Source organism: Chroicocephalus ridibundus, chromosome 9 (genome assembly GCF_963924245.1).
Source record: "Chroicocephalus ridibundus chromosome 9, bChrRid1.1, whole genome shotgun sequence".
NCBI classification, from domain to species: domain Eukaryota; kingdom Metazoa; phylum Chordata; class Aves; order Charadriiformes; family Laridae; genus Chroicocephalus; species Chroicocephalus ridibundus.
Window position 1 is genome coordinate 14756824 of NC_086292.1, and position 27695 is coordinate 14784518.

The window sequence follows — 27695 nt, forward strand, 5'->3', positions numbered from 1 at the left end:
TCTGTTGTCAGTCTTGGGCATTTAAAGCTGCAAAGTTTCCTTAAATGCCTCTTGTCCTCTGAGACGAGTGATGGCTCCTGGCCATGGAGGCTGGGGGATGATGTGCAGGTGGCAGAGGTGTCCCCACCACCCGGCAGGGCTCCTCGTCTCACCAGGGACTGCAGATTTCCCCAAATTTCATCATTGCTCAAAAGCACCTGCGAATAAACCCCAGCCCGTGCTCCACCATTTCATGGGAGCACTTTGCACACGCGTTGTCCCCATGGTGTTTGCAGCCGGGGTCCCTGCCTGTGGGCCGGGGGGGCACTGCTGGCTTTGGCCCCTCCAAGGACCATTCGGCCTCCCAAGAGCAAACCTGCAGTGGGCTCTGCTGCTTTGCAGCGGGAGCTCAGCGCAGGGTGAGCTGAAACCTGCGGCGTAAAATCCTCTTTCTATTCCCAGCCCTGCCGGGAAGCTTATTAGTCTGATTTCTCCTGGATTTGATCCGTGGTACAGCCTGTGAGCTGCGGCATGTGTGCTCTTGCGAGTGAGTAGGGAGTAAATGACTCGGCGATGCTCCTACTGAGCATCACCTTCCCTGTCCTTCATCACGAGCTGGGTTTTTCCCATGCGGGAACGGGGGCAAAGCGATCAGCAAGAAGCCAGCGAGCCTGGGGTGAAGGAAGAAGCAGAAACAGCCAATGTGCCTGGGACCGCCTGTCGCTCCTGCTAGTCAATAAACACGCGGTGAATGGATCCGTAGGGAGAGGAAACTCTGTTAGGTCTGGGATTTAATGGCCCTATTTTCTCAGCCGTGCTGATATTGCTCTGACCCCAGAGTCATTGCTCCCCCCACAGCCCCTCTGCCAATGCTGCCCAGAACCACCCGCGCCTGCTGCAAAGCCCATTCCTCGCCCTGGTGTGGGCAGCACGTGTGGATCGGGTAGGGCACGTGTCCTGGGGCGCCCGGGGACAGAGCACCCCCGCACGGGGAGGATGCGATGGGGTTTGGTACCCAGCCACGGCCTCTGCTTCTGCATCCTCTGCTCTGACCATCACATCCCTGTGCGTCCAACACTCAAACATTTAGAAAAACACCGGGAAGAGAAATATTTTGGAATATCATTTTGGAAGTGGCTGCAGGGGAGGATTCAGGGCATCGTTGGGTGGATTCAGAGCCCTGGCAGCAAAGTGCCTCGCAGTGCTGCCGTTTGTCCTCCCGGACAACGGCACCGAGAGCTGCTGCTCTAAGAGGAGTCTCCAAAGCCAGCAGATGCAAGGGCAAAAGCTAAGCAACACTCAGAGCTGGTGGCTTTGCATCTGGCTTCTGCTATGAAGGAAGTAATTAACAGGAATAATCACACAAGAGCAGCAGCACGCTTGGGAGTTGAGCAAGTTTTATCAACCTCAGCGTGCTACGTCTGCCTTCACTGGGAGCAGTAATAGCAAAAAGCAGACGAATGCAAAAAATCCCTGTAAAAGGAGAGACCAAGGCTCCAGGCAGAGCTTGGGGAGTTTCCGTCCACAACAGACACCGGGCTGATTTTTCAGAGGAGATTAAATAATTTAGTGGCCTGGCAGCACTGTAATTTTCTAAATCTTTCCCCTTGCAGAGCAGTGATAAACTGCCCCATTTATTGGTGTGGGGAAAGGATAAAGGCACTAAGAGCAAGATAAGGTAGATGATAAAGGCACTAAGAGCAAGATAAGGTAGATGAAAAGTTCCCCTGTGGGATTGCTGGCTGTACCCATCACGGTGACCCCTGAAACAGAGTGGGGCCAGTCCTGGCACCCGTTACCTGTTGTCCCATGTGCTCCCCGGAGTGGCGACAGCTCCTCCTGCTCTGGCACAAAGCTCCTCCCCACCTGGGTGACATCTGCCTTGTTCACGAGGGAGCTGAAAGATCCTTATAAAATCAAACTAAAGCACTTAAAGCATTCCTGGGAGCTTGCAGGAGGGACTCAGGCTCCCCTGTTTGTTGCTGACAGCCACATCAGGAGCGGGGCACGCTCCTTGCAGGCCACCCCGCGGGAGGACAACATCAGGTGCAGCAGCAGGACGCAGGCTCCTGCATGGGGACATGGAGCCTTTCGAGGACAGGCAGGGAGTGGCAGCCACTCTGACTCATCAGGCTTGCACACAAGACTTGCAGATGGATGTTAAAGGTGTTTAAGTTTTAATTTTTTATGGTGTCTGACAGTTTATTTTTTAATTAAAGCTGCGCTTGAGCAGGAAGGGCTGTAGCTGTTGTTTCTAAGGCTGCTCTGCCCTGGCAGATGCTTGTGGTCATGTTTCACCCATCAGGTTTGGGAATGGAGTTCAATCCAGCTGGTGACCAGTCACAAGTGCTGTTCCCCAGGGCTCTGTATTAGGGCTGGTTCTGTTTAGTATCTTTATCAACAACCTGGAGGAGGGGATCGAGTGTACCCTCAGTAAGTTTAGAGAGGACCCAAACTGGCTGGCAGTGTTGACCTGCTTGAGGGTAGGAAGGCTGCAGAGGGATCAGGACAGACTGGGTCGATGGGCCGAGGCCAACAGTATGAGGTTCAACACGGCCAGGTGCCGGCTCCTGCACTTGGGTCACAACAACCCCATGCAGCGCTCCAGGCCTGGGGGAGAGGGGCTGGAGAGCTGCCTGGTGGAAAGGGACCTGGGGGTGTTGGTCTACAGTGGTCTGAATGTGAGCTGGCAATGTGCCCAGGTAGCCAAGAAGGCCAACAGCATCCTGGCTTGTGTCAGCAATAGTGTGGACCAGGGGAGGTTTAGATTGGATTTTATGAAAAATTTCTTCACTGAAAGGGTTATCAAGCGTTGGAACAGGCTGCCCAGGTAAGTGGTGGAGTCACCATCCCTGGAGGTATTTAAAACACAGGGAGATGTGGTGCTGAGGGACACGGTTTAGTGGTGGACTTGGCAGCGTTATGCCAAAGGTTAGGTTAATGGTTGGACTTGATGATCTTAAAGTTCCTTTCCAACCTAAACAATTCTATGATTCTATGAAGCCCCAGCCATCAGGGACCCCCGACCTCACCGCTCCAGCACAAACCAGCAGCTACTGGGGAGACTCACCTCCTGAGGCAGAGGCTGCTGGTCAGATCCATCCAGAGCAAACATGACTCGTTCCTGGGAAAGAGTACCCAAAAAGCCCCTGTTTTGATGGACTGACACATGGCGGTGGTGACTGCTGAATTGGTCCCTCCTTGTTTTGCTTTTCACAGGCGCCCCGCTCTCCACCAATCGCTAAAGCCAGGCATAAAAGCAGACTTAATTATGTTAGCAAATGGCTCCCAGGAAATAATTGCCTCTTTTATGGAAGTGACCTCATTAGCCACTGTTAAATTGGGCAGTAACGGAGACATCTGGTGTCTCTGACATCACTGCACCAGCAAGGGATGGGATGCGACCACGTCCGCGCTCTTATTCCCAGGGTTCAGTGGTGGGTTATTTTTCTGTCCCTATGGTCTGATCTTAACACGCGTGGCCACGTCTGTGACGAAAGACGCAGAAGTGCCCAGTGCTGCCGAAGGATGGTCTGCGCCAGGGAACTACGGGATTAATTCCTGGCCTGGGAGACTGTGAGTCCTGCACAGACCTGCAACACAGTGGGCTTTAGCAAAGGGAAGATGGAAAAACACAGATGAAATCCTGAAGGATCCATCTGAGTGAATCCTGAAGGATTCATCTGAAGGGCTGCCTAGGCTGAAAACACATCTAAATCAATAACCAGGCAGCACAGCACAAATAGAGATAATTAATTACCACTTACTGCATTATTTATTATTCTAATGATTTGTCATTTTCTATAACGGTTCATAATTTTCTATCTGCTCCCTTCTGCGGCCCTTCGTCCTTGGTGCCTGGTGAACTTCCAGCCCTGGGCAAATGTCTCACCGGTGAAAACTAGTCCTCCAAAGATGATGGGAAAGCTCTTTGGTGCCCAGCATGCCAGCAGGTCATCCTGTTTCTGACCCAGAATGAATGAGCAGCCCCTTTTTTGGGGGGGTGATTGTGCCCAGCTGTGCTGGGCGGCGCACACTGGGCTGCGCTGCTGGGGCTCTCGCTGCTTCCCACCCTGACTCATGTCCTACACCTTCACCTGCTAATGGTCCTTGGGGGTGAAAAAGAAGGATGCACCTGAGGGGCAGGAAGAGCCCAGGCACTTTCCTTGAAAAATCTGAGCCCGTATTTGCAGAAAAGTTGTTACCTGTGAAACTGAAGGCGGAGGGCGGGCAGCAGGACCAACGGAGCCTCCTCAGCTGGAGGGAGGATGCAGCAGCTCCAGTAAATCAGAGGTTTTAATGTGAAAACTTGCTGCTGGCTCCTGCAGCAGCTCAGTAACCTGCAGAAAGCAGAGATGGAAATTAGAGAGGAAAAGTTCCTGTGTATGTGTGAGCACGCAGAAACAAAGCTGGAAGGTGACTCTGGCTTTTCCCCATCTCCCATCACAGAGGCTGAAAAAAGCTGTGCTTATATTTTATCAGAGAAAACTGGCAATATTTGCCATATTATCTGCCTGGCAGCTGCTGTGAGCAGCCCCCTGGGCTGGAACCGCTCTCCTTTCTTAACACAACAAATGCAATTTACTGCGTCCATCGCTGGGGACTGCCCGGGACGGCTGCGGTGCTGCGCGTGGCAGCGCTCCGGTCGTGGGGACTGCTCTTGACAATGTTGTGCCATGATCAATGCTCTGCCCAGCCCCGAGGGAGGCAATATTTGCTCTTTCCTGGCTTGAAGCTGCTCCAGTCTCACCCATTTGCAGCAGGACCCGGCTGGCTCCTGCCCGCCGCAGCCCCGCACAGGGCACCCGGCCAGCGGCTCCTGGCTGGGGGTGGCCAAAGGCGGAGTGTCCCGAGCTGAGCCCACCCCAGCACCCACTGCAGTGAGACGCCCTGCAAAGCCTTCCCTGCACGAGCGGTCGCTCTGCCCGTAAAAAGATACTTTTAAGTTCAGAAGTGATGGGAAAAGCCTTTTCTAGCCAGCTAGGAATAAAATGGGTGACTTAATTATGATTTTTTTCCAGGTATGCACGGCCCCTGCAGGACACTGCCGCTGGTGTTGGGGCCGATGGCAGCCCTGAGACGTGCTCACCAGCTTGCCCTCCTGCTCCGTGCTCCCCAAGCACAGCGCCAGGTCCCCCGGAGAGGTGCTGCAGCAGCAGGGGGACACCGCACACCCCCCGCAAGGCCAACCAGCAGGTAGCAACATAAAAAGGGTGCTGAGAAATAACATCAGGCTCAAAGCATTATTTCTTCCCAGGCAGGATGCGACACCGAGGGTCACTGGCAATAAAGCCGGTGGCTCCACAAGCCACAGTTTTCCCAGCGAGCTGAGAGCCGGGGAAGAGGCGCCTCGGCAGAGCTGCGAGCGATTGCCATCTAGAGGCTTCTGAGAAACGAGTGGCCTCAAGCCCACAGACACAGCCCGAGACAGGCAGCACCCGGGCAGGGTCACACAGAGTGGCTTCCCCCAAGGCTGGAGGTGGCCGTGGTGGCCCATGAAAGCCACGGCAGCCGGCACACTCCGTCCCTGAGCACTGTGGCGGCTGGGACTGGGAGAAGAGGCTGCGGTGGCAGTGAAGGTGCTGACTTCAGGCTGTGCCAGGTCCAACGGTGAAAGAAAAGACCGATTCCAGCTGTATTTGGCCCATTCCCTGGGATGGGCCCCAAAGGGCTACAGGGAGGAGAGGCAAACCCGGGTTTGTCGCAGCCCGCGTGCCCTCCAGCAGGGATACCCTTGCGCTTGTTCCCAAGCCGGTGTACCTTAACGTCTCTGCCCGGGGGTGGCTTGTGGGCTCTGCTTCATGAGAGGGCAAAGTGCAAAGATGGTCCAAAAAAAAAGATTAGGTTGCAAAGATGCAATCTCCAAAAATGCATCATTTCAGTATTGCATCACTTTTAAAGTTTCCTTTGTGACACCAGGGCAAACCTGCACCCGTGCTCCTGCAGCCTGTCTTTCCTCCCGCTCTCAGGTTTTGATGTGCTCAGTGAGAAAAGGACGGGAGGTTGTTTTGATTTTTACTTTTTTTTTATTAAGTTAATTGCATTTTAGATTTCCCTGCTTCTTGGTCTTCTGACAGAGCCCCAGGCTGCTCTCCCAGGGCAGCGACACGTTTCATGCCTCCTTCAGACCCAACAAGGCACCAATTGTTTTCAGAAGCACAAATGAATTTAATAAGGGTCCCAGCAACGTTTTTGAAACCACGGCTGCCTTGTCGCACCTCCAGCCCCCCGGGTTGCATTTTCTTATCAATCTGTTTACAGCCACTGCTGAGAGCACTGCCCATCACTGGCGCCAGAATCCAGCCCGCAGCACGGAGCGGACACTGATAGCACTATTTAGGTGACAAATGAGAAGTGCCTCTCATTCAGCATGTTTATGAAGCATGAAATACCTTGTTTTTTTTTTAAATCACCAGTGTCTAGGAAAGTCAGCAGTCAGTTCCTTTAAGTTTCTTGCTGTAGGTTGTGCTGAGCTGCAGGTGGAAATGGAAATGCCCTTGGCAAACCCAAACGCTGCTGCTAAACTTTGGTGTTTTGCTTGAACCTCCCTGGAATAAATGCTGTTTTCCAAAGCCCCAGACGCCGGCTCCAGCAGGTGCTCTGCCTGCAACGCACTGCCTTCAAAGGTGCTTACCCAGCGAAGCACAAATAGCTGCAAGTCAAGGTGAGGTTGGTGTCGCTGTCACCTCTGTCCGGAGGGACATGGGGACCCATCCCGCGGTGGATGAAGCCGAGGTGCCAGGAGAAAGCGGGGAGCGGGAGAAGAGCCCAAGGCTTGCAGAAGAAACCCAAAGCGGAAACCTGAAAAACTGTAAATTTTGGCATTTTTTAGAAGTACAGCAAAGTTGGAGGAAAGAGGGGGGTGAGGTTCAGTGGAGGAGCAGAAATGAGCCAGAGGAATAGCTAAGTACGAGATAAATAATAACAGGAGATCAGATGGCCCCCGCTAACGATGCTCTGAATTAGTCAGAAACCCCTTGTTTGGGAAGCGCAGCCACTTTTTATATCATCTCTCACCAGGCTGGAGATTTCCTTCTAAATGATGCTTTCCTGTGAAAATCAGGAGGGGAACAAAGAAGGGATTTTTTTTGCAAAATGCTGTGGGCGGGTTCCCCCCAGTCTGTGCCGCCCTCCGCTCCCGCCCGGGCTGGTTCCAACACACCAACCCCAGGAGCCACAGCCCAGCTTTCCAGCCTCACACAAGGCACCTTTCCAGGGAAATCTCCGCTCCTGGAGGGGCCCCGCCTTAGAGGCTTTAGGGAACTTTACAGGAGGAACTTAAGTCGTCATCCAGCAAAGTTTGGGATTGGGCTTAAAACCCACGGTAATTAAAAAAATAAAGATGATTTCAGCACAGCTCTGTGGCTCAAAGTTCAACATTGCTTTCTTTCCCCAACAGCCCCTATGCAGAGGCAAAAAAAAAAAAAAAAAAAGGGATGAGAGGAGAAATTTAGCCGTGGAAGCTGCTCAAATGCTTTGCTGGGGGTTTATTTACTTTCAGCGCTGTGGGATAACTGCGATGGCCAGCTTAAAACAAAGACCAACAACGCGCACACACAGAGAAAAAACACCAGTGAAATGTTTAACGTTAACCCAGAACACAACTTTCCTGGAATCCATCCCTGACCTCCCCAAACATATGGTTTCATTCCTCCTTTCCTTTGCATTAAAAAAAAAGAAGAGACAAAGGCACAGCAGGCGCAGGGGGTGTCTCCAGTGGTGCCTCCGGCACAGCCACCGTGGCCAGGGGACCCTTGGGGTGACCTGTCCTGGCTTGGTCCGGTCTCCCTGACAGGCTGGACACTGGAAAATATGCCTTTTTGTTGGTCTGATGCCTGAAAGTGCTTTGTGCCGTTGCAAGGAGGAGCTCAGCAGAGCATCACCTTGTTGGCGACGCCCCAGCGCCCCGAACCCCTGATGTATAACCTTAAAGAGTAAATACATGCATCAGCATCGAAGCCTTTCCCTACGCGTGTGAAGCGCGGTCGGTTCAAGCCTGGTTTGCTCAGTCCCTCCATAAAGCGCTTGTTTCCCCCTCCAGGCCCGGGGTGCCTTTTTTGAAGATGCGGCAGCAGCATTTGAGGGTGAAACCACCAAACAGCCGCGCACGAGGGGAGCTGGCATGGCACGGCTGCTTATCTTCACTACACCGAGCGTTTGAAATACAACAGAAATTTAGGTTTCGTTATCTTAACAGGCTGTGGGATGGGCTAAATTCAGATTTCAGGTTTGTAACCGTGGGGTGTCCCTCAGCAGCGTTCATTTGGGGCTGGATGTGGGGGAGCGCAGACGCTACCCACTGCGTCTGCACAGCCGACCTAAAGCTGTCCTGACTCTCCAGGTTAAACCTGAGTTTTATTGGTAACGCACAGCTACGCCGGCTGTTGCATCTTTAATTTGTATTGTTTACTTAGTCAGCTTTAACCTCCTCATTTTCCACTCGCAGGTAATTTGCAGTTGGCACTAGTGCAATTATGTTGCAATTATTATTGCTTTCTAGAGTTAGGATGCAAACATTTTCACGTGCTTGCAAATTTCTGGAAACACTCCGGCATCAATATGTGGAAGTTTCTACCATGGAGCGAAGGCAGATGCTGCTCGCCATGGCCAGCAAAAGCCCGCGGCACCCGGGGAGAGCCCAGGGCAGGGCAAAGGCTGCCGGGACAGCCAGGGCTGGGGGCTTGATGGGGACAGTGTCCCACCTGCAAGGGCAGCGAGGGGATGGACCTGCCAGGAAGGACAGTGCCCTGCAGCTGACAAGAGGGTGGCACCGTGGGTTTATAAACCAGCCCTGGAGCCAGCCTGGGGCCTGGGGCCACAGCAGGAGCAGGGGTGCTTGGGGACAGGCACAGTGCAAGGGGTCAAGTCTTTGGGGGCTTGCAAAGCAGGCTGTGGGAGGAAGAGGGTGTCTCCATGTGATTGAGTAGACCAGAGCTGGACAAGCTGCTCTGGAGGATGTTGAAATCATGGTGTGTCTTCCCAAGCCCTTAGTGTCTGTTCCATAAGCCCCAGGCTCTGAGTGCTCACCCTACACCTTAACCCTGAGCTCACCGGTTTGCCACAGTCGGAGGGCAGGACTGGCGAATATACCTTTTCTTCTATTCTTCTTTGTCTTTTCTTTTAGTTCTTGGCTCCGAAGCAGCCCAGGAGACCCTCCATCCCAGGGCCATGGTGGGCTGGGCTGCAGCAGCTGTGGTTGGGTGATGGTCTGGTGATGGTCCTCAAGAGGCTGAGGTTCTCCTCTGCTGCTAAGAGACTTGCTGAGGGTTAACAAATCCAGAAGGAACTCCCTCCTCAAATGAAGGACTGGGAAATCCCTTACTTCAGCACCTTGCAACCCCCCATGCTTCACTCCTTATCACTGGAAGGTGCCTTTTACCTTCCTCGCTACAGAGCATGGCAATACTTTACTATCTAAATCCCCTTTCACTCCCTGCAGATAGAGCGATAACAACCTCATGAAGCAGCAAACCTGGACAGAAAGGCTTTCTCCAGCCTGTCCAGGACCAAAACATCAGCACCTTGTCCCAGCTCCAGCTGGAGGACCTCACACAGGAAAGCACTTTTCCTTGCGCGCCTTGGGACACACGCCGAGGCTACCTGAAGGCAAGTGGCCTGAGGTGTGATCGGCGGGGTGGAAATGTGGGCAGAGTCTTTGAAAGCCTCAGCCTTTGCAGCTGCCAGTGAGTTTATCCCAACTTTTAACCCTCTGCACCCGAGTTATCCATGATGCAGACTCAGAAGCAGTAAGATCTGCCTAGAGAGAAGGGCTGGAAGACTTAATTAGCTGCCTGCTGGCACTTAGCAATTACTGCTGTACGGTATGCCCCAATTATGCTACTATTAACTTTAGTTCTCTGGAAATTCAATGATTAATAATACTAATAATTCTACTGACCTCAAAGTAATTGTGGAGCATTAAAGGAGAAAACTGTTTCTAATTAAGTAATTCCCAATCCTTCTGTTTTCTCTTTTTCTGAGCCTCTGGTGCCCTCTTGGCTGTCCCGGCATGGGGCTCGCCTGGCTGGGGAGACGGGACGTGCAGTGGGGCAGAAACTGCTCTTCCCCCCGCCCCAAGAAGTGACATTCCTGGATCTCTTCAGCATTTAAAGAAACCAAAGCCTGTGTAAACCATAATCCTGCGCTCTGTAAATGACTTCTGCTGGGAAGTCTTTGTTTTGCTGCCTGATTAAGCCTCCTGAAGGAGACTCGTCAGCCTCCACCGGCCCCCGAATGTGTTGCCACAGGTTGGAAAGCAGCAGAGATGCTCGAACACCAGCTCCCTCGCACTTGCTCAGCGCTGCGGTCTTTCCATCGATTCAGGATTTAATCACAGAGATGAATCGAAAGGATAAATACTTCCCTCTAGGGAAGCTCTTGAGGACAATAAAAGGGTCCCAACTGCTCTCAGCTTTGTGTGGGGAAGGCAAGGGGATGGGAATGAGTTGAATGAAGATGAAAGTTTATCTGGGAAAAAACCCATCAACTGACCTACCACATTTCCAGAGGCTTTCCCTGAGCAGGACGGGCTGAAGGGATGCATTCCCGGAGCACACAAGATGCCAGACGCAGCGGTCACACAGCCCTCGCCGGAGGTTGCCCCTTTGATGCTGGTTGGCTCCGGGAAGAAAATTCTTGTGGTTTCCTCTTCCTTCTGCTGCAGACAGCGCTGGGGCTGGGGTCTGGGCTGGGATGGACAGGCAATGAGCAGAAACACAGCTCAGGAGCTGCTGGGAGTCACGCCGGGAGCTTTTGCAAGCAGGGAAATAGGCAGAAGCGTTCCTCTCCCCAAATCGGGAACAGCCTCTCCCTGCGAGATGGTCACAGAAAACCCCAAACCTTTCAAATAAAGGAAATAAAAAAAGCCCGTGTGTTTGGAGGTGAAGAAAGGGCTGGGTGCCTTTGGGGTTGCTGCCGTGCAGCGTCATTGCCAGCTGGCAGGGCTCTGACTCAGCCCCAGGCAGCCCCAGCACGCGGCTTCCTCCTGCCAACCTCCAAAAATGGGTAATTTAATAAAAATTGATGCTAGCTCTCATGATCTGAATGTGATGCCTTTCAAAATGAGAAACAAATGGAAGCAGTCCAGCCCCAGTCTGTGCTGGATGCTTGCAGTAATGCTGCAGGAGGCCTGATGCAGAGCTCAAATGCAGCCTAGGTGAGGCCTGTTAACTCTGAAACCTAATGAGGCAAGAGGCTGCATGCTGCTCAGTGCCTTGCTTGGGGCACTACAGCTCAGCCAGCACGAAGTCAGGTTGTGCTCACTGCAAGAATAGCCACAATAGCCCTGTCTCCACGTGCTGCTTTGGCAGGAGGCAAAGCCCTAGCCTGCCCTCTCGTGCTTCGGCCCATTGCTGAAATACTGAAATAAAAGACTGAAATAAAGAACTGAAATGCTGCAGATGGGAGGGTTTCTTTCTTATCATTTTTCAGTTCCAAAACGTAGCATCAGAAAACAGAAGAGTAGAGAAATAACAAAGTTCCAAAACTGACCATTTATGTTTAAAAAATGACAAGGGATGAAAAGAGAATTTCATCTTGTGCAATGAGGCTCTCAGAATCATCAGCTTTCATATATTGTATGTGTTTATATGTATGTGTACATATATATATATAAAGGCTTTATATTTAAAAGGTTAGTACTCCTCTTGGCAAGGGATCAATGAAAATTTCCCTCCCAAGTTTACCTCCAAAATGCAAAGTGAAGATTATCTCATTCAAACATGTCACTATGTAAATATCACTTTAAAGGCACCTTTACGAGGCCAGTCTTCTGCTGCCATTTTAGATTACTCTTTCTTACAAAACTCAAGAGAAATGTTCCAAAATATATAAAATCCTCAAATTTTGGTTGCCTTGGGGAGCGGGAAGGGGAGGCAGAAAGCTGTCTCCAGAAAGGTCCTGCGTTATGGAATTTTGCTTTTCTTCATAGCCATTTAAAAGCAATGATAGGCAATGTTTTGCAATAAATAAAATAACACACCTAGCAGTAGTACAATATTTGGGACCTGTTTTAGCTTCTAAGTCCCTTCCAGCAGCCCTGGGAGCAGTGGGACTGCCAGGGAAACAGCTGAGCACTACCGCAGTTTTACTCAGCAAGGCTTTGGAGCAAAGGGGCTCTTCCATTTAAAGGCTGAGCCAATTGAGGAAAAAAACCCAAACCCTAAACCAAACAACCTTTTAATCTTTTTCCCCACTTTCAAGCCCCAAATCTTGTCAGGCTGAGGAGCAGGAGACGGGACTGAAGGAGGTGTCTTTACCACGCACATGTCTGACACATGCATCCAGCAGAGTGGCTACCTGGAAGGGACAGCCTCTGGGAGACGGGTATGTCCGAGCGGGTTGGTCAACACGTTTCCAGGAAAGGTAAGGGGACATGAAGACCCAAACTATCCCTGCGTGGCTTCTCGCTGCTCCTCGTGGAGTCACAGTCGGATCTTCGCAGGCTGTCTTCCATTGGTGTCCTCCTTCAGCCATCCTGCCCGGCCCTCGTGCTAACAGGGGGGTTGTGAAATGTCCAAACCCTCCCCTCACACCCGTTTGCAGATGGGCCACAGTTGTTTTGTTAAATAAAGCCAGCTATTAGCAAGCTTCTGTAGCTTTTTTTTTGTCTGGCTGGAGTTTTTTTTTTGGTCGTCTTGTTTCTACTCTGGCATGCCAGAGAGATTTATAGAAACAACATCAAAAGGCCTGAAGGCGTAGGGGATGTATGTGCTAAACTGACCACTGGCCCCCAGATTTGTCAAGCTGGTATTTATTACAGTGCTGGCAACCAGGGGAGGCGACAACTATGTTAAGATCAAATTCAAAAGTCAACAGTGAAAAATGCATCAAGGCCGACCCCTTTCTACCAGCTTCCCAGTAATCCCCGCTCCCTCCCTCTGCCAGAATGACAAGGGAGGAGAGATAAACTGGAAGCAATGAAAAGCACCAAAAATATATGAACAAAGAGCACATTGGTCTATTGAAGACGGCGATGTAGAAAGTACTCACATGACTGCAGGTTACTCACGTGCTGTTACCCTTAAACACCTGAAAAACAGTCCAGCTGTCAAAGACGACTGGCACAGTCACCACAGCTCAAAGTGACGGTAAGCAAGTGTCGTCCATCTGATTATTAAAAAGGCGTGAAAGCATGCGGAGTTGTGTGCAGCTGCAGCGCCGGCCAGAGGAAAAAATAACAAGTGATGCTTAAGGGAGGAGACTCGAATGACTATTTTATCCTGAAAAATCTCCAATTAGGAGCTGAAAACCTAAAGACAGAGGCCAAGCAGCAGTGAGGACTAGATGAGGTGAAGACTGGTTTTGTTTTATAATCAATAAGGTTTTCATACTAAGAAAATTTACTGAAAAGCAAGCAAATCAGTGGAAAAAATTGAAAACACAGGGTCAATTCTTTAAAAACACACAAAATACTTTTATAGCTAACTACAGACATAACGATAGACATTTACAAGATCTCTTAATGCATATTTACACTTACTTTTTTGTTTTCTTTCCTGGAATTAAAGCTGCCATAATTTTCAAAGACTTTAGGGCTGTTTCAACAGCTGAATTACAAAACAGCTCGGTCACAAATTACAAAATAAACTTGACGGCTTAAATAAGGAGGAAAAAATAATCCACGTGATTCACTTCAATGTAGATTTATATAGAAAAGATCATTCTCTTGACACATTTTCTAAGGTTGTGAAATGGCAAAATTTTAGTATTTTAATTTATGCTTTGATATTTTGGATCCTAAAGAGGAAGCAGCTAACTGGTGACTTCTTTCTCGCTTTTCAGACCACAACCCTGCTGAAAGGGAAACCGGGTTGAAGCCATTTGCCGCCTCCTCTAGAGAGCTCCTCCTGTAGACAGCTCCTCCTCCACAAGTGGAAAAGACCGAAATGACAGGACGGGAGGCCTGAGCGACGCCTCTGTCAGGGCGAGCCCTGCTCCACAGCCACAGCTGAAGGGCAGCTATTTCCCAGCGCTGCACACAGGCAAGCCTTGGAACTGACATCGCTCCAGACTGCTCTCCAGTTATTCCAGCATCTCCACTTCTCATCCTGAGCGGAGCCCGAGCTGAACAAAATCAAGTATTCAAATACTTCAGAACTCGGAGCCACAGAGGTTCTGCTCGATTTAGGAGGGCAGAGAGTCGGCTTTTTCTTAAATCTGAATAGTTGAGCACAGCATGGTATGGCTGCACAGCACAATGCAAACCAGAGGGGTTTCCACTTCTGAAAGCCTATGAGATGGTTGTTGTTGTATGTATGGTTGGACTCGATGATCTCAAAGGTCCTTTCCAACCATGAAGATTCTATTCTATGAGATGATGTTGTTGGAAGTCAGACTCTAAAACCAACTTAGAGGAAGATCTTTTTGAAAAGAAATGTATTTTCTTCATAAATACAGTACAATTACATTTTACAATGTCTTTTTTACTTTCTAGACATAAAAATGCTAGCTTTTAAAAAAGAGTTCCTATACAAATACATGAAAAGAGACACCCCCCCACCCCACAGCCCCCCACCCCTATCACGGAGCAAAACCATCGGCCGCGGCGTGAAGCAGCACAGTGAATCCCGGGCTAACCTGTGCCAGCCCTCGTGGGGAGGGAGGGAAAGCCGAATTACCCCTGGGGTTTTGTTTTGCTTGTCCTGACTGCATGGAGATTATGTTGCCACCATTTTATAAGCAACGGAAAAAAGCGCATTGTCTGGATGCGGTTGTCGGGATTCACTGTACGGGCGTCACGGCTCATGGGATGCGGTTGTTACACGTCTCATGCACCGCTGGTCATCGGTGTGGGCTCCTGGAGCAGGAGGTGTCCTTGGAAATGGTTCTGGCCTCAAACTCTGCAAGTCCCCTCGCTCAGGCAGCCTCAAAAACGAAGCAAAGCTAATGCCAGTTTTCAGCCTCTCACTCCACAAACTTGACAACAGAGGCAGGGACCACAGATAAAGAATTTCAGCCCCGGACACTACTTGCTGACCTTGGCCACCCTTTGCAGACTCCTGAGGAGCAGCTCACAGATCCCCATGAGTCCTCAGACCACAGAAAACTGCTGCTCTAGACCCCACGAGAGCTGCCAGGTAGGAGCTATTTGAAGTTCAGAATGACATCAGGCCAGACGGGAACAAAGGCCTCTAGATCTCAGGCAGTTCCCTGAGCCATCAAATCCCAAAGGAACTGCTCAAGGGAAGGACTTGTGAGTTTGGCCATTCTGTAAGCAGTGAAAGGAAAGAGGAAAAATAACTAAACTTCATTTTCTGGTTTCGCTCTACAAAGAAGAATATGTGGCTTTCTTTATAAAAGCTACAATTCTGCTTCTAATACCCGAGTTTAAGAAAAACTCTTAGTCTAAAATTTTGGTTTGCAAAGAAGGTCATTGCGATCATTGTGTTAAAAAATCACGTTCTACTAGAAATAAGCTCTACAGAAGGAAAAGGAACTAGGTGTGCAGTTTGTCTTCTTAAAGCAGTTTGTTTAAAAACAAAATAAAAATCTGTACAGAGAGACTGAAGACTATAGTACACATCTTCCTCAAAGCAAGCAGCTCTTTTACATTCACATCAGGATGGCTCTGAGGAAGCTCAAGGAAAAGAATACATTCCTGATGGCTCCTAGTTTGTCAGCATGGGAAGATGACCTCAAACTTCCATGTCAAAAGTTTTGGGGGTTTTGCTTTTGGAAAAAAACAAAACTACAAAATAGGGCAAAGAATCTGACCTTAAACTGCGCCATCTTCTTCCAAATTTACTTCCATGGGCACAGAACTGCTAAGGCTCCTGCAATCCTGATGCCTCGGACTGTCAGAGACTGCCTGGCTTCCATTTTTGGAGAAGGCATTTGCTGTCCATAATCTGTATTTTATTCATAGAGAGCTATTATGTCCTTTTTTCTTTGTAAAAATAGATTACAGAGGCATTCAGTTTGAAAACAATAAGCTGCAAGGAGGATACCAATCCCCCAATATCAATTGGGGAAAATCAGTTTTCTAAAACAGCTTTTATCTGCAAAGGATGCAAATTTTCCTAGACATCTTAGAATTAATGTGAATCAAGTGAGTCGGAACTGTTTACCTAGAGCCCTACAGTTGCAAAACTTCTTTTGTACTGCTGAGAAGTACTTGTAAAGGTGGAATATAATTTTTCCTGACTTTAGAAGAACAGAAAAGCACTCAAAAAATCTCTCCCCCTCTCTCATACAGACACTCAGTGGCATTTGATCTCCCTTATTGTGCAATCTAAGCTCAAACCACAAAATATAATCCAGAAAATTATGTTGAAATGGCAGAAAGATTGACACCTTGAGCTAATGAGAAAAGCTTCTCCTGCATTTTCAACTGTGGAGGAGGAGGAGAAATCACTTCAAATCACCCAGAGTGGGCATTACTTCATATAACGGGCTGGAATTAAGCCAACAGAAATAAATGTAAGACATTCTCAGAGATGAGAACGAAGAGGCTGTGAACAGTTAAGTCCAGAAAAGGGTGGAGAACTAATTCAGACAGATTATTAGAATACACTTAGGCAAGGTCTATCGCACTGTCCCGAAAGACATTGTCCCATACGGCAGAGACAGTCAAAGCCTTAAAGAGCTGGCTGTGAAGTGTCTAAAGTAGTGGTGATAGAAGGGAGTTTGTGCTGCCTGTTAGAGCAGTCACTGGTAAAGCCAGGCTATTTAGACTTAGTTCATATCTTACCAAATGCATTTTGCTATCTCTAACTTCTGTGGGTCTAGGAGTACAGCCTGAAGAACACTAACAAGCAGCAAATCTGTTAGAAATGATGGGAAGTGTTTTCCTTGTTTTTTAAGTGATGATCACTAGAAGACAAGCAGCATCCAACTCACTGCTGATCATTAGGCACCGCTAACTCACCCGTGCAGCAGACAGAAGGCACGTCCTTTCACCTCCCAACCCTCCATTGGGAGATTCATGTTCTATCTGTTGATCTGGTAAGGCCATTTCAATTGGACACCGTATTAGTAGTGTCAACTAAGTAGGAACTGAGGATATTCGCTAATTGTTCAATGATTAATTGCTGATTTTCCTTATTTCTGGGGTGAAATGAACTGAAATGAAAAACTGGCTACTCTAATGCTGCAAAGAAAGTTGAGACTAGCCAGGTTCCCAATGTGTGACCATTGCCTAATTAAGTGTTTTAACATTCAAGTAAAAAAAAAAAAAAGTAGTTTTTAGCAGAAATGAATATTAAAGTGTTTTAATAAAATGCAAAAACAGTAACAAAAAAAACCCCCACTCATTTACTTCTATTGGTCTTAATATCTCCCTATAGCATCTGCAGCCAAAGCATCGCTGCATCTGTGCTAGTTCCCAAAAGCGAACCTGATGCCTTAAATGTGTAACTTTCTTCTGTAATGCCTCTGGAACTGTCTTTAAGCTGCTCTCCCCAGTTCGATGAAGAAAAAGAATATTTTGGAAGGAGAGAATTTGCCATCTGAAAATTTACACAAAGCTCCTCTTTAAAGCTCTATTTCTGAGGCTTTGCCGTATCAAAAAGAATCTAGTATCTCCAAGAGGGAGGGACATACAAAGTAGACAGGCATCTGAAATATAGAAAAATCTGCTATGGAGAAAGATCTCCACAGATGCAGTAGATTAAGTTGCTAACACTGAAAAGCAACAGGGCTTGCCACTTGCACTATGGTAAATTTGGAGTAGTTCCACTAAATCCAATGGAATTACAATGGCAGAAATCTGATCTAACAGATCAAGACTGAGCCTGTAAACTCTCCTTTTTTAATTTACGTAAAACATGAACACAATATATTATTTACTATCCACTGTATAAATTATTGAAAAAGTACTTAAGTATAAAAGTGTGGCAAATCTTTCAATGAAACTAAAAATGTGAAATGCAACATTAATCACCGGAGTAATTTTTTTTTTAATAAAGAAATAAGACAATTTGAGAAGTTAAAAAAAAAAATAAATGTTACCACGCTGAACATGGGAATCTTTACAGCCTATGAATGTGAAATACCTATTCTGAGTTCTTACATTGAGTGTAAAGAGAAAGTGTAAAGAGAAATTTCCCTTGATCCCAGCTCAAATTTATAGCTTCTCAGGACACCTGTATTCTAAAACCATTAAGTGATGCTCACAACTAAGTCCCTGGTGCTGATCGTTATAAGCCCATTATGCCCATCTTACTGCATTCAAGCTAGACATTAAACCAACAGCTGTGAGAGTAGGTACTTCTGTTTAAGAGACTGCAAAAATACTGAAATGACATACCAGACATAGTGCACCTAAGTTCTTGTTTTTTCTCCAGATGTTACCAGATCCAGTATTTAAAAATAAAGGGGGAAACTTTCAAAGAACAAGTGTTACGGGTTTTTATAATTTAGAACAAATTATAAATTAACCTGTCCATACTTCTGAGACATAATATACAAGAGCAAACAGCTGAGTGTTCTTTTATTACTCAGGTACTACAATTTTTTCCCAATAAAAATGTCTTTTAAAAATTTCTTGCTACTGTATCCCAGCTCAGATCCTGGTACAGCCTTTCAGATGAGGTATTCTACCATCTCTCCATCTGGGAGGTCCTGCCCCATGGTCTGAACAGGGGCTTTTCTTTCAAGAGTGCTGGAGTGGAAGAGTGGCCCATCTACGTGATGAGGAAAAAGAAGAGACAGACAATCAAAGCTGTAACTTCAATGGGGTTAGAAAAATTACATTAACATTTTAAAAGTCATCTTCCGTCATTGGCCAAAAGAGAGCTAACGACTCCTTATTTCATTTTAAAAAATTCAATTCTTCAGGTATGTAGCCAGACAAATAAAGATATTTTATCAAATTCCCTTTGGGTATCTCCCACTGATACGCAAGGGCATATAAAACTGGAGCGACTGCATTTAAACCAACGTAGTCAGTGTAGACTTCCACCACAAAACCTGTTCCCCTGTCTCCCTCGATACCCATTAAATAGCATAGCACGGGCAAGATGCACAGCAGACCAGCCAAATTCACTCTTCCATAAAGAACAACATAATTGTAATGTGTCTGTAAGTAGAAGAGGCAAGGTTGTGTAATCTGCATTGATTTGGCAGAGTGGTCTGGAAAATGAGCAGCTCTTGCCAGCTCAGAGCTCTGTGGGAAGTAAATTCAGCTTCTGTGACAGTCACTGTCAACTGGATCTACTTGTGCCAACACTGAAGTCGGTCCTGCGACTGAGACACTACAATAACAAGACAGCTTTATCACGATAGTTAACTTTCCTTCTTCTCCCTCCCTCTTGTCTGAGGTCCACTTTGCTCTGAATACCTACTAAAACGCAATGGCCCGTTTCTGCAGCCCATTTTCATATGCTGTTTAAACCCTGTGTGCTACTCGCAATTCAGGGTAGACACTGACTCAGAGACTATCCTGGATTTTGTATATACCTACTCCAATTCTTAAATCTCGTTATACCTCTCTACCCAGTGTGTCCATGCTTATGCTACCACTCTTACGGCTTTTTTTCCCTTTGGAGCATTTGAGACCCCTCAGAACATTGTCAAGCTTGCCTCTGAAACCCATCTGTCCTCACAAAAAGTAAACCCAGTTTTCCTGAATGGAAAAAGGGATGGCAGGGCCTGTCCCACAGAGCAGAACTGACGGCGAGTCAGTGGCAGGGACCCCTCTGGGAGAGCACCTGAGCTTTGTTACCTGTTTTGTCCGCGCTGTAGGCCAGGCTGGTACCGGGGAGTCGTCCTGGTGTGGGAGCTGCAGTGGAAGGTGCAGTTTTGCTCTGCTCGTTCCCCCGGTCAGTCTGGGTGCTGCAGTCTCTGCTGCCTGTTTTTGAGTGGGCTGACAGCAGCGGTGTGGAAGGAAGGACAGGAGAGGGGGTGGAGGGAATGGATTCGGAGCGATATTCTGTTCCCAGCAGAACACCTTTGTGGAAAAAGGGAAGGAAATTTCACAATCCAAGAAAACTAACTAGTATAGTTCTGCACTCCTCTCTGGTACTTGCTCTAGGATCGGGAAAGTGCTCCGTGCTTCAGCAGCCAGCACTAATTTACCTTTCTATTGCACCCTTCACCACTGGATGCTGAAGTACATGAAGAATGGCAGTATCCTCATGTTGCTGCATGCAAAGATACGCAAGTGGGCACTAACACCTTACTTCCCTGTCTCTAAGCAGTGGCCCATCTATGGCAGGGTAAATCTGCACACCCTGAAATCAGCTGCCACAGATTCTCATTTACATTTCAGGTCTAGTCTCACAGGGAGGGCCTTTAGGCTTAACTACCCCCAGAAAAAATAAATCACCTAAGATTTGCTCTGTTACAGCTCATTTTCTCCGAACAATGGTGTTGAGCCATTCTAGACAAAAGTCATGTTAGTGCAGGCACAACACTACAGGATAACAATCCTGATCAGTATCTCTGCTCCTATTCGAGGAGACTGTACCCCTTCAGACAGCTTTAACAACTCAGCTGAAAGAAAAAGCTAGATTTCAAACATCCCTAAAATCAGGTACCAAATTGGGAATAAGGGCTTACATATTTTAATGACAAAGCCTGGACATCAGAAGTCACTATTTCCCAAAAGTGATTAAAACACACAATTGTTCCAAATGTGTTCCATCTTGCCTGCAGTCAGCTTTACTGCATGCCAGGCCAACTGATCTCTCTGTCCAACACACCACCTTCCTTCTGCTACTCCTGCCTCCCCTCTAAGCAGTGACTCACGTATCTGAACTGCCACTGTTATTTAAAAGTTACCTAAGCTGCCTTTCCAGCTCTTGTCCTCTCTCTTCTCCTCCAGGATGGGAGTGCTGCTCAGTGTTGACGAGTGGGACAGCAAGCCCGAGCCAGCGTTCGATATTGACATCAGCGACTTGGCAGGTCTCATTGAGGAGAGCTGGTCTGTCTTACCAGGCTCCTTCCGGGAGCGCTGCTGCAGGACTTTGATCATGGCATCCTTCTCAATGATCTGAGCGTGCAGAGTCTTGATCCTTTTTGAAAAGCACAAAGAAGAATATTTTACTTGTACGCCTGTCTCCTTGGACTGAGGCCTCAGTGCCCCCACAGCTGTGACTAGGACTCCCTTAGGCATTTGCGGAGGCAGAGAGAGGACGCCAGTGAACTTATTGCCCTGAACACTGGCTGATCACTAGCCCACCAGAGCCGATAATGCATGAGACTTCCTGTACACCTGCATGAGAGCGCAGTACTGAGATACGCACCCACCTTTGGCTACTGGAAGCTGCTCTAAACAGCCATGGAAGGGGCTTTGACACAAAGTTGAGAGTTATGGACAGGACATGAAACCAACAGGAAGAGGAGGATTAACTTCGGGCAGTCTGCACTGGACCTAACCCCAGGCAAAACAGTTCTGTAAGACTGTTAAGTGGTGGCTGGAGCCTGGGGTCTGATGAAAATGCCCTGAAGAGAGAAGAGGAACAAGCTAGATGCAAAAAAATCTAAGATGACTTTTTTTGCATTAGCCCTCAGTATCAAGACAGGTTTTGGATTGCTATGTAGATACCTCCTTGGCCAAATGAGTGTCTGGCATACTACATCGCTGCTATTGGTGAAGACACAAGAATTTCTGGTTCTGAGGCATCTACCCAGACAACTAATTTAAAGTCCTTGTCCTAAAGAAGCCAGAGAGGACCAAATTGCATTTTACCTTCCCTCCATGTCGAGACACCTCCTGTTGGCAAGCAGGATCTCTTCCTCCTCCTTCTGAATGCGAGCTTCCAGCGAGGTGTCATAGCTAGGGTTAGGCGAGTGGCTGATCACTGTTGTGTCCCTGAGAACAAGCAGGAGAGCAGATGAAGGACAAGCTAAGTTTGCTGCTTTCCTCCTAGCAGAACAGAATTTTTGCTCAAAAGTAACAAACAAGAATATCCACTTTTTTTGAGTTTAGAGTGGCTCTGTATCTTCCAAAAATCCAACTCCCAGTCCTAATGAAAGAAGGATTACAAAAATAGGCAAGTAATTACAACAGTAGTCAATCTACTGTCCATCGCAGGCCAGTCAATTCACTGCACTATTGTGAACTGATCAATGAGGTAAAATCCAAAAACATGAGGAGAGGGAAGGATGGTATAGAACACTATGCACCCTTCTTCAATTAAAACAGCGCAAACTTCGCATCAGACGTAAAGCTTTTTCCCCTTCCAACAGTATCATAGAAGGAACAGTATCAAAGGGAACGAGGCATAGAAGTTTCTTAAACAATCCTAGGTAGCTTTGTCCAAAAAACTTGGGAATGGGCTGAAAACAGTTTTAGACTGACTCCATATAGTGCCTGATGTTAACACCGTGATAGCTGTTCAGTCCACTAAGTAGAACACAGTAAGTATTTCGTTCTACTTGTTGCTGTTCAGTCAGAACAAAGTTGCTGTGCTACACTCCATATCACTGTTGTGACTCATTAGGAGCATGTTACTGACTTAGCTATGCATTAACATAATTAGAAAAAAACAAACACACCAAAAATTAGGAGTTACCAAGAGCTCCAATTTTTTGTAGTAAGAAATCTGTTCTCTCAGACCCAGCAAGTCTAAGAACTGTCTCGTAAATGTACCTTTAGCTCTGCAAAAGTTCAGATCAGGAACAGCAAATCACCAACATGAAGGGCGTAAGAAGGTCATTTATCAAAGAAACTTAACCTGACCCAGATTCCTGCCTGTGCTGTCAAGTATCCTTCCTGCAACCTCAACTTCCTAAGGGATGATATTTTCCACTATCAAAGAAAAGGGAAAAAAAAATGTGCACAGTGTAGATGAGGTGGTCACTAAAATTAGTGAAATCCCTCACAGCCTCTATTTTTGAAGGCGATATTATAGGTGCCAACTGCATATAAACTTGCAGAAGTATTGACACTAATGGAATACCCTCTTTTAGGGTAGAAATAGAAGAAAATGGAAAAACAGGGGTTGGCTCTTTCCTGAGTGGAAGACATTCTTGTTCATTTAATAAAACCTGAACAGGCCTAACACATCCCCTCTCATTCCATGATAAACAATAGACCAGACCCCTACTTATCAGCGCATGCTGAAAATATACCACGGCCTCTAAGGACAAGCAGTAGCAAGAGCCTTTAGAGAACCTCTGGGGAGGCGGAAAACAGTGCACAAGAAGCATCAATGCCCTAAAATAACAGCCTGCTTCTGCAGTGAGATAAGATAAGTCTTTAAACGCTAACACAGCAGATCTGCAACTTTACCCCTGTAATTCTAGTATGCCCTTACAAGCTAGGAAGCCAGCTGCGATAACATCCCTATTTGAATCTGGTTCATGAAACAATCTAAAATAAAATCTGCCATCGAGAACCAGAAACTAGTGAGCAATGAAATTATATGTAAGCAATACCTAACACTGAAGAGCTGCACTCCAATAACAGCTTTTGTTTACCAACTAGCTGAGGCACTTGGGCCAATTTACAGCCATAATAAGTGTTTCTGTACAGTTGTCTTGGTATGTGAGCTTGTTACCAAATTTCAGACACCCTTCCCTTCCCACCCCCACAAGCAGTGCTCTCCATACACAGCAGAATGTTTTTAGCAGAATTTCCTAGTAGATGTTTCTGGTTAGTAACAATGTTGAGGACAATACCACAAAGTAATTTGCAAAAACATTCTGGAGAACAAATAAGCCATTCAGGGTGAAAGATGTGAATCACCAAGCTTAGCCCACCTCACATGAGTTCAGCAAGTACTGATTCCTGTTTAAAAAAATAATAAAAAACCCGCCACACTCCTCATACACCCAGTTTTGAATCAACAGCTTCTAGGAATGGCTCAGAACAATTCTACCATGGAAAATGGCCCCTGTATGTGGGGGAATCTTCCCCTGGAAAAAAGTTTCTACTTGTTGGCAATTGCACAGCTCCCAGGAAAAGCAGCCAAGCTCCACTTGCATGCAGAAGTCTGAGAAACCGTTCAGACCACAAGGAGAGGTATCATGGGAGGGTGGTATGACAACATTCCTTGGTGGGAAATACGACATTCAACTGGAAAAAGAAAATAATCCCTGTACTATGAAAAGTCTCATTTACCTCTGAGCAGCCACAGTTGCAGCTGCATCCAAAGCAAACTGTCTCATCACACTCTCCTCCAGGTATTTCTGTTCCCATTTGGTCATGTCAGCTTCCAGAGCAAGAATCCTTTCTTCCTTCTCTCGCAGGAGTTCCATAAGCGCCGTGGCATTGTACTCCGAGACATTGGCAGTCTGAGATGTACCCTGACGCTGATTTCCAAAAGAAAAAAAAAAAAATAAAAATTGTAAGACTCAGGGTTGGCTTCTTTGCTTTTTATCTGAAGGACAGAGGCTGGCTGGACACAAGACACCTCCCCCAGGTGAAATGCAACAGCCTATGCCATGTTGGGCAGACTACGTGATGGTAATGGTCTCCTTTAGAGCTTAATCTGAAACATCTGCGGGGGCACTTCAGCTTCCCTCTGTCAAAACCAGGAAGCAAGCTCATATAATGCAAGAAAGCCTCCTTCTATTTTCCAAGTGTTGAAGCCCAAAAGTCGTAAAACGCCAAGCACTGCTCCTAAGAAAGACAGCTTAACTCACAGCACCCATGCTAGAGTGCTTCCTGGTGCCACTCCAGAGCTGGTCAATACTAACAAGCAAATACCCAAGATGGAAAATACTCCTCCCTAAGGCCTTTTTCCATGGGCAAAGCCCCACATGTGTGTCTGAGAGCTTGGATCAAGCTACTCAGGTCTGATGCCTACAGCCCATCCGTAATACCTAGAGTAACACAGACTTACTTCCAACACCGTTCCAGCAAAACAGTAACAAGTATACAAGAGTTATCACACCTTTTAAAAAAATACATCCAAAATATTTTTAAAGGATTTGGTTATTAAATCAGTGTATACCTGCAGATTAAGTAGCTGGGGATCAAAAATAATTCAGTTCTAAAACAAGATTTGGAAGATGGGCAGTGTTGCCTTCCAAACCAAGAAAGAGTGGAGATTTGCTGAGCTAATAGTTCAACAGGTAAAATACAGTTTTATATGGACATCTTACCATACATAGTTGGCAGGATATTTGATTTAAAAATAAAAAAAAAAATAGTTTAAAAGAAAATAAATGGGGCAGACAAGCTATTTTATGTTCAGCTCAGAATTCTTAACCATAACAAGAAAGCAATTTTTTTGTGTTGACTCAGACTCAATGTCAAAAAATGTGGGGTTCAGAGCAGCTAGTCTTCCAAAGGTAACACAGAAAAGTTTATCAAATTACTGCAACTCCTACTAAACCCAATACAAAAATACAAGGAAGATATAAATATCAGTTCCTATGCAGAGGTGGAAGCTGGGGGATAAACATAACCTGAAACTAAACATGATTTAGAACACAGGCCTGCATCCTATTTCCAGTAAAATTTACAAACTTGACAGCTCACCTGTGTTTGACATAGGTTGAAATAAAACTAAAACTTCGCACCCAATTCATAACACATCTGCACAACACTACTTCTCATTCATTCTTTTCACTGAAAAAGACTCACGCTACGATTGTAAGAACGTATTCTACGTGAAGCTCCCATTCATTTCCATCAACTGCATTTATAGAATTGATTTTGCTGGTTTGGTTTTGCTTTTTCTTAAATGCAAAGGTTTTTTGAAGGGCACCTATTTAGGCCAGTTGTTAATGAATTTTACATAAAATCTCAAACCGTGAACAATATTTTTAAAAATAATATAAAAGTAAATATAACCGGGTTACTTAAAGATAGAATACCATCTAGCTATGTGGCTATGCCTCAATCTTGTCACGTGATGGATCCCCTAGTGCTCTCTTATCTAAATTTTCTGTTTGGAATGGAAGAACTAAATCAAGTAAAAACAATACAATGGTCAGCAAATCCATTACTCTAGCCACAAAAAGAAAAATTTGCTAATTTTACAAGATAGAAAAAAACACTGCCCTTCTTTTATGTATGGTGTAGGGTATAGTGTACAATTCTACAAGAAACCTAGTATGACACAGGGAAATGGTGGGTACCTGCTGCATCCGAAGAGATTCCAGTTCTCTCTCCAGCCGGGTCCGCAGCCTGTGTTCCAGCTGTTCCCGTTTCTCACACGCTGCCTGCAGCTGCACCAAGGCCTGCTGCATCTTCTCCACCTTCTCAACATAGACCTGCTTCTTTTTGAGCTGAAACAAAGGAAGAAAATGCAACCTAAGTTCAATAATGAGAACAAGTGAGTGAACTTCTGGCTTTGTACACATTGCAGAGCACAGAAACACCAGCAGGGATAACATGTCCAGATGACTGCTGCCAGCGTGCCTCAGACTTCAACTCTGGACTCACACTTGGGGTGTTGCAGATCTTTCCCATCTCTGCTTTCCTGCGAGGTATATTTGTTCTTTTTGTCCTCAGCAACCCCATGGTAATGATGGGGAAACTGAGGTAATTATCTGTTGCAAATGGCTGAGAGCAGTGATGGGCTAGAAAGGGCATCTGGGTTCATAATAGAGAGCATTTAAGTGACCTGACATATGTTACCAAGGTAACTGTAGCAAAGACACAGATTACAGCTGGTCCACAAGGTGGAAACGCTTTTCAGTACAGTATTGAAAATTGCTGGTGGTGTTTTTATGAGATTAAGCAGAAAGTGAATCAAAAACTGCAGGATCCTATTCCAGTCCCGTAACAATAAAATAATAAATAGGATCAAAGCGGACACTCTACATGGCCTGTGCTCTCTCCACACTGCAGCCAGGTTTATTCTAGCAGTCTGGCCACTCATCTCTTGGCCCAGTGCGACCTGAGAGGTCCAGCTCCATTCCTTGCCCCAGTCCTTCCATCCTCCTCCATCGTTCCTCCTGCAAACCCAGCTGCTATCCTGCCTCACGATAAGCAATGAAAACTACCACGCTGAGACCCCCAGAAACTGTCTTAGCAAGGTTAATCCACAGTTCAGGCAGAAAAAAACCCAACTAAAATACAAATAAAAAAACAGAATAAAATACACCCATAGCCCAGCTCTATTCTAATACATAGAATACTGCACACCTATGGACATAATTTCCTGTTAAGGAAAAGGGTAACAATGACAACTAGCCGGCCTTCTGCGGCAAATCTGGGGCATGGGTTTTTTAGCCATGATTGTCACAGACCCTGAAATACAAAAATAGCAGGAAGGAGGCAACTTTTCCCAACAGTCGGAGCCAAAGTCTAGAGAAGCACCACAACGCAAAACACAGACTCCCTTGTGCGAGTTCAAAGAGCTACTCTACAGCTTCATGGAAGAAAAGTACACTGAGGGATATCAAAGACAAAAGACACCACTTTTGGCTCAGGAAGTCCTTCTTGGAAGCGGAAAGTATTCTGGGAAAGTATTGCTGTTTGTTGGCCCCGTTCTGATCATGTTCCCTAGGAATCTGCTGTAGGTTTCAGCGGAGACAGGATACTAGGCTTGCTGGGCTTTGATCTGAACAACATGAGCTGTTCTTACATCGCATCTTCCTTCTGAAAACGTCTTATCATGTGTTTCTTCAAAATTTTCCCTTTTCACACTCCGGTTCTTTGAGGCAATCCAGAGACTGCAATATGAATGGCAGAAAGAAAAATCTCCAAACACTATTTATCCCAGATATGGTATCCTTTTCTTCTCCTCACAAAGTCAGCAGGCATCTAATCTCGCAGCGTGAATGTTGCTGCCCGAGAGGATTTTCCCTAAACAAGTATGTTATAATAAAAGTTACAATAAGTAGTGAGTAATCCAGCCAAAGGCCCTCCCACC

General features: G+C 46.7%; 1 protein-coding gene across 2 annotated transcripts in view; it reads right to left on the reverse strand.

Moving 5' to 3' along the window:
* Positions 1–12947: 12947 nt before the first annotated feature.
* Positions 12948–27695, reverse strand: part of AMOT (angiomotin) — a 65203-nt gene continuing 50455 nt past the window's right edge. For both annotated transcript variants that reach the window (XM_063346340.1, XM_063346341.1), the window contains exons 8-13: positions 25954–26103; positions 23987–24177; positions 21611–21733; positions 20701–20933; positions 19643–19867; positions 12948–18602 (exon numbers count right to left, since the gene is read on the reverse strand). In XM_063346340.1, coding sequence (XP_063202410.1) covers positions 18502–18602; positions 19643–19867; positions 20701–20933; positions 21611–21733; positions 23987–24177; positions 25954–26103 — 1023 coding nt within the window. In that variant the 3' untranslated portion in view covers positions 12948–18501. The remainder of the gene's footprint in view (positions 18603–19642; positions 19868–20700; positions 20934–21610; positions 21734–23986; positions 24178–25953; positions 26104–27695) is intronic.